General features: G+C 49.1%; 1 protein-coding gene across 1 annotated transcript in view; it reads left to right on the forward strand.

Moving 5' to 3' along the window:
* The window catches only part of GMIP (GEM interacting protein), a 68,658-nt gene that overhangs the window by 22,380 nt on the left and 41,822 nt on the right, over positions 1 to 4,456 (forward strand). Inside the window, exon 5 of the mRNA XM_018572338.1 lies at positions 3,265 to 3,390. Coding sequence (XP_018427840.1) covers positions 3,265 to 3,390 — 126 coding nt within the window. The remainder of the gene's footprint in view (positions 1 to 3,264; positions 3,391 to 4,456) is intronic.

A 4,456-nucleotide genomic window follows, 5' to 3' on the forward strand; every position in this document is an offset into this window, starting at 1 on the left:
GGGGGGGGATAGTAGTTGTGTACAGCTATTTCATGCTTTTTCTTGTAATTAGACAAGTGGATTATAATGGGGAATATTACACTGTAATGTTCCCTATTATAATCTATTTCTCTGATTACAGGTAGGCATGTGATCTATCAAAGTTTGAGACTACGTTAGAATGTGTGACCAGTGACGTGGTCACACATTTTAACGTAATCTCGCCCAGTTTTTCGGTTGTGGAATAGGTGAAGAATTCCAACGCTTTCATTTTTTGGTGTAACTGTATTTTATTTTGAAGGCATGTTTAAATACAATTAAATTAAAATTATTAAATCAAAACAATCTAAAATATAAACAATCAACGTCCCCCCTCAGCGGGACGCGGTAAAATTATCAAACGTTGACCGGTCCGCGGCAATAAAAAGGTTGGGGAGCACTGCTCTAACCCATCATTTTCTGGGTTCCTATCTGTTGTTCCTCCGAAATTTTAGGGGCTGTCGACCACAAATTCTCCATGATTTGTAGGTTAATCGCCTTCTTTTTCATCCTTTTATATAATCCCTTCTAACTCTAAATACTTGAAGGTGATTTTAATAGCAAAACTGAGGCCAGATTTGGGAGGAGACACATTAGAGTCTTATCTACTGCAGCCATCTCCATCTTTCTGTACATAAAGCAGGTAGGGGGCCAATAACTTTGTGGATTCCGGTTTAACTCGCAGGCTGTACAGCTGACAAAGCTGGAGACTGCTACCTCTAGTCCTGGAATTTAGGGGGAGTCTAGATGCTGAAAGGTCTACTTGCAATGTAAGGTCTGTCTACAGAAGCTATTTCATTTATGGCCCCAGTCCCAGCTGTTTAGTGAACCGAGAGTTGTGTAAAGTTGAGTCACTTCCTTAGGCTTCATAGACACGTGCGTACTAAGGAGTAGACAATGTACATTTGAGATCTTTCCAGGGCTGGGAAGCCCATGTGTTGCGTAATGCCACCCAGGGGTGTATCTACTGCAAGGCAAACTAGGCACTTGCCTAGTGCAGCACAAAAAACGCTGCCCCAAAACAATGAGGCGGACAGGGCCGGACTTACCTTTGGGAAAACTGGGCACTTGCCCATTGGGCCGAGGCTGGGCGGCACAGAATCAGGCAGCAGCGGCTGCCCAACGAGGCAAACTAGGTGGCCGCAAGGCCCTAAGAGCGGCCGTCTAGTTAGAGAGCTGCCTGGTGGAGGGGAGGGCCCAGTGAGATACGGTCCAGCTGGCTTTGTACAGGAGGTGGAGGAGAAGCAGCAGGTGGCTCGGGGCTGGCCATAGCATGTGATCTGATGGCGGGATGTCCCAGAAGAAGGATGGGGACTGCAATGTATCCTGTTGGTACTGATGGCACTTTGAGCTGCAGGTAAGAGGAGCAGCACATGCATGCAGGGAAAGGGACTCTGCGCAGCCCACCATAAACCCTGCACAGCTCTACTGAGGCCCCGTGTGCGCTGTATCCAGTGACTGACAGGTTGTGCAAAATGTCCTAAACAGGAAGGGGCGGGGCAAATTTAGATTGAGGGGGGTGCCCGAGTTTAGTCTTGCCTAGGGCAGCACAAAACCAAAATACACCACTGATGCCACCCATAGACATGAATGGCCCAGCTGGAGGTACCAATTGTGTAAATAGGTGGCAGGTGCTCTTTACATGCCTACAGGTTTTAGAGGACTTTGCTGCACTGAAGAACCCACCCCAGGCAGTGAATGGTGGCATGAGAGTGACTGGGGGTGGGCATGGAGCTGACAGATTGGAGATGTGCTTGTGTGACACAAGGACAGAAGGTGGTCACGGCGTACTTCACTGCAGAAGGTTGTGTAGGAACTTGATGTGGAACACAGACTCTGCTACTCCCAGAGGAGCAAGCTAATGTGCTCCAGTTTTCCCAGTTGACTTAAAGCCCAACTCCAGGATTTTGTTCAGCAGCGGTAGGGCTGCTGACCTAGAATAGCTGTCCTATAGATGAAGATCAGAAGGAGAACCCTACCACAGATTCAGTGAGGCTGAGAGTGAGGAACAGGCCAGGTGCCATTATGATTCTGAGTCAGGAAGCAACTACCATAGTAGAAAGTATTGCAGACGAAGTGACCTGCCGCCACCACGTTGGTCTGGAGGTCTCCAGTTGAAGGGCTGTTGTAGCAGCTGAGGTTTGGGTTACCAACTGACCAACTTCATGACCATGTGAGGACGGTCCAGTGTGCCCGTGTTCCTGCACAAGGACTTTTTCCTTTCGTCCTGTGAGCACCGTCCTCCAATCAGAACCTGAAAGAAGTCCTATCAGGTTCCTGATAGAAATCACTCACAGAAGATAACAGAGCTAGTTAACCTGGGGAGCAGAGCAACAAGAGGGGAGCCACAGATCAGGAGACCTCAGGGGAAGGAGTCAAGGTTCAAGGAGGCAACTTATGGCGACAATACTAAAGCACAGGCCTCAATGCAGGGACAGGTTAAATACCCTTCCAGATCAGAACCAGGTGGTGACCAATTGCTGAGACACCTGCAGGTGAGCACTGGAACTGCAGGATCTGCTCCAGCGCCACCTGGAGGTGTTCTGGTCCCTGACACAAACCTTTAAAGGAGAACTATGAGGTGAGTGATTTTCACTCACCTCATAGTTCTAGCCGACCTGTGACAATGAGACTGTCACAGGTCGGCTCAGTAGATCGGGAGGTGAGCGAACACATACCGGCGTTCGCTCACCTCTTGATCCTGTCACGGCTCTCTGCCGTGACAGGGGGAGGGGCTGGATTCCCCTCTCCCCGCTCCGATCTGCCAGCGCTGACTGGGGGAACGGACGGGGGAGGGGGCGGGTACAGCTGGCTCTGCCTCTAGATAGGCAGAGCCAGCTGTCACTCCCGCAGCTGGGCGGATCCCGCCATCTACGTCGGGATCCGCTCCGGCTGCGGCGTCTCAGTATATAGGGAGCTGTAGCTCTCTATATACTGAGCTTAGGGTGACGGGAGGACGCTAGTTTGTGTCCTCCCGTTACCCTAAGGAGAACTATGGGGAAAAGCACTGACCCCATAGTTCTCCTTTAAATATGTTGTCAGGAGTTGGGCTAGTACAACCATTCATTGAGTTCCTGAAGGTCATCATTTTTGCATGTTTGTTGTCACCCTCCAGAGGAGGCCTCTCATTAGCTTAATGCTCTGAAACCAATGCCAAGAACATCCTCATTGGAAGCCCAAAGCCACGTTCCTCCTGAGCCACCAATTAAGAACTTTTCCTTTAACACTCTCTCCTTCTGTTTGCAGCGGAAGAAGCAGATGAAATTCTCATCCATAGTGAAGGAGGAGTAGAATCCGCCCTGAACTACGCCAAGCGCTGGTGTAAATATGTCCGGGAAGTGCTGGGTTACATCGAGAAGAGACTCAGCTACGGTACAGTCCTTACATATACCATAAGCTCTTGTTTTGTGACACCATACGCGGTTCTGTAACAGAGATTGGTTATAGCACCTCATTACCAGCCGTCAGGGTGCCCGGAATGTGGATCCTAGTTAGCCTTGGCAAATGTAGACATGCGGTATTATTATTATTATTATTACATAGTATTTATATGGCGCCAACAGTTTGCGCAGCGCTTTACAATGTAAGGAAGACATTACAATTACAATACAATTCAAGACAAGATGGTAAGGAGGGCCCTGCCCCTGAGGGCTTACAATCTGAAAGGGGAGGGGGAAATGATACATGAGGAGGTAGCTGTGTGGGGATGAATTGTTTGAGAACGTGATGGTTCAGTGGTTAGGTTGAGGTGGGATAGGCTTCCCTGAAGAGAAGAGTCTTCAGGGAACGCCTAAAGACAGTCAGGGTGGGAGATGGATGGACAGTTTGGGGTAAAGAGTTCCAGAGGATGGGAGAGACTCTAGAGAAGTCCTGGAGGCGAGTATGGGAGGAGTTGACTAGGGAGCTGGAAAGCAGGAGGTCTAGGGAAGAGCGGAGTGGACGGTATGAAGTTACTTGCTTTAGCGGCATGGCAGAAATTAAGCTACATGAACACAAGGGGGGCATCATCGTGCTCCTGTTCATGTCGCCTGTATATTCACATCACTTGATAGGAAATCAGGGATGAATTATTGATACAATTAGTAATTCAACTGTTCGATGGCTTTTCAAAGTGTTATGGGCCATTGGTACTGCGGCTTTGGTTAGGGTGCTGCAAACTTCAAAAATGACCTCAGCCCTGCTCCAGGAGCTTCCTGGAATCAGAGCCGTAGCTGGCTCCTTTTGCGCCCGAGGCAAGAACAGAAAATTGTGCCCCCCAACAGACGTGCGGGGTATGTGATGTCATGCGCCCCGCCTCCAGGGGCGGAGAATGCGCTGGTGGCCAAATCCAAAATTCCATAAAAATTAGTTTTAGTTATTGTTATTGTTTAGTTATTAGTTAGTCTTTGCACATGTCTAGTAAGATGTGTGTGTGTGTGTGTGTGTGGGTGGGTGGGGG

This window comes from Nanorana parkeri, unplaced genomic scaffold (genome assembly GCF_000935625.1).
Source record: "Nanorana parkeri isolate BGI_ZX_2015 unplaced genomic scaffold, ASM93562v1 scaffold2005, whole genome shotgun sequence".
Taxonomy (NCBI): domain Eukaryota; kingdom Metazoa; phylum Chordata; class Amphibia; order Anura; family Dicroglossidae; genus Nanorana; species Nanorana parkeri.